The 1,857-nt window shown below is 50.3% G+C and overlaps 1 protein-coding gene across 1 annotated transcript in view; it reads left to right on the top strand.

Annotated features, from left to right (window-relative positions):
• The window catches only part of PTSG_02649 (uncharacterized protein), a gene marked incomplete at both ends in the record, with an annotated part of 2,938 nt that extends 1,345 nt beyond the window's left edge, over positions 1-1,593 (top strand). Inside the window, 3 exons of the mRNA XM_004996091.1 lie at positions 34-599; positions 778-868; positions 1,395-1,593. Coding sequence (XP_004996148.1) covers positions 34-599; positions 778-868; positions 1,395-1,593 — 856 coding nt within the window. The remainder of the gene's footprint in view (positions 1-33; positions 600-777; positions 869-1,394) is intronic.
• Positions 1,594-1,857: the final 264 nt, after the last annotated feature.

Genomic DNA, 1,857 nt, shown 5'->3' with positions numbered 1-1,857 from the left:
GATCGAATGGCCTTCTCTGCCACAAGCGGCGAGTGGTGTGGTGCATGACAGGAGCGATGGTGTGGAGAGGAAGAGAGGTGGTGTGATCGGAGGTGCTGCGTTCGAAGAGGGTTTCGATGGCGGTGATGTGATCGACGTGGACGGACACAATTGTGATGATACGGGCGAGCCGCAGCAGCCACACTGGCCACAACAACAACAACAACAACAACAACAACAACAACAACAACAACAACAACAACAACAACAACAACAACAACAACAACAACAACAACAACAACAACAACAACAACAACAACAGCAACAACAACAACAACAACAACAACAACAACAACAACAACAACAACAACAACAACAACAACAACAACAACAACAACAGCAACAACAACAACAGCAACAACAACTGCAGCAGCCACACTTGCAACAGCAGTTGCAGTTGCTGCCACAAGTGCACCATACCGTCGCTCAGCATGTGTCGCTGAACAATCAATTTTTGCATCATCACAAGCAACTGCAGATACAGCAACAACACAACCACCAGCAGGTCCAGCAACAGCAGCACTCGGCATCGTGGCAGTTTGCACTGCACGATGCCCAAGGTGCCAAGAACAGACGCAGTCGGAGACAACGTCGCCAACAGCACAGGCGCCAGCAGCGGAGAGCACATCAACGTCGTCCGCATGCCCTTGAATGAGCAGTGTGGTCCCACCACTCCGGTCGCCGTGATGGAGACACACTCAGACGCACATACACACACGCACACACGTATGCGCATAGACATTACCGTTGCCTCGACGACACAACAAGCTGTCCTCCCACCCTCTCGTCCACCACATCGCAAGGACCCAACCTCTGACATGTTCCTGCAGTATTGCTCTGTGTTTGCACCAGCTTTAGTTCTGTGGGCCTATCGTTCTTACTTTTGTGTGCTTGTGTGTCTGTGCGTGTGCGTGTGTGTGTCTGTGTCTGCGCGTGTCACATGTGCGACCGCTACTGCAGCTGCTGGACTGTCGTTCTGTGTCTTGTACCGTTGAAGATGAAGGCATGCCAAGTTGACGAGCAACCTTTGCTTGCGTGTACCCTGCAAATACAACGCCAACAAGGGCGCGATGTGCGCTCTTGTTGGCGTATGCCTTTTCTTTCTTCTTCTTTTTTTTTTTCTGTGTTTTGTTTGCGCCATTGCACGACGAGTAAACAGCGAGATGCAACGGGGAGAAGGTGTTGACATCGTGCACAGAAGCTTGTCTGAGCGATCTGCAAAACCTTGGATGCTCTGATGAAGCGAAATAATGTTCAACCAGAAATGCCATGTGTATTCCAATGAGTTTAACAAGGCATTCTGACAAGAACATGAACATACAAAATCACGTTTTGGGCTTTCCTGTTGGTTCTAGCACACCAAACAACGTCATCTTCTTTGTGCTCATGAACGTGACAAGCACCGCTGCTATGGTCAACGCCATGGAGAAAGCCCAGGATGGGGCGTGCGCTGCGCACCACGCTTCATATGGGGTGGCAGACACACCTTCAAAGATGAGCCTGTTACACAGCAATGCTTCGCTCAAAGCGAGTCAAATTGGCAACATTCGATAGCCCGTTGAGCGGGGCTATCGGATGCATGCCTTTTGACGCCATGATCCTCAACACAACGGCAGATATGAGAGTAGTAAGACACATCATCGTCATAAGCAGTCTTCGGGCAATCAAATTATGTAGCATTGAGCGTTTGCGCGTGGTCTTTGGGGTAATCTTTGAGAGGGCGAGAAAAGTTTTCCCTTTCCGTTTTGGGGTGGTTGCCCAGCGAGCATTGCACACGTTGGTCGCCCTTAGGCACTTTCCCGTTTTGGGCCCCCGTTT

The sequence above is a fragment of the Salpingoeca rosetta genome (genome assembly GCF_000188695.1).
Source record: "Salpingoeca rosetta unplaced genomic scaffold supercont1.6, whole genome shotgun sequence".
In the NCBI taxonomy this organism is placed as follows: Eukaryota; class Choanoflagellata; order Craspedida; family Salpingoecidae; genus Salpingoeca; species Salpingoeca rosetta.
This window is presented reverse-complemented; position numbering and strand designations above follow the sequence as displayed.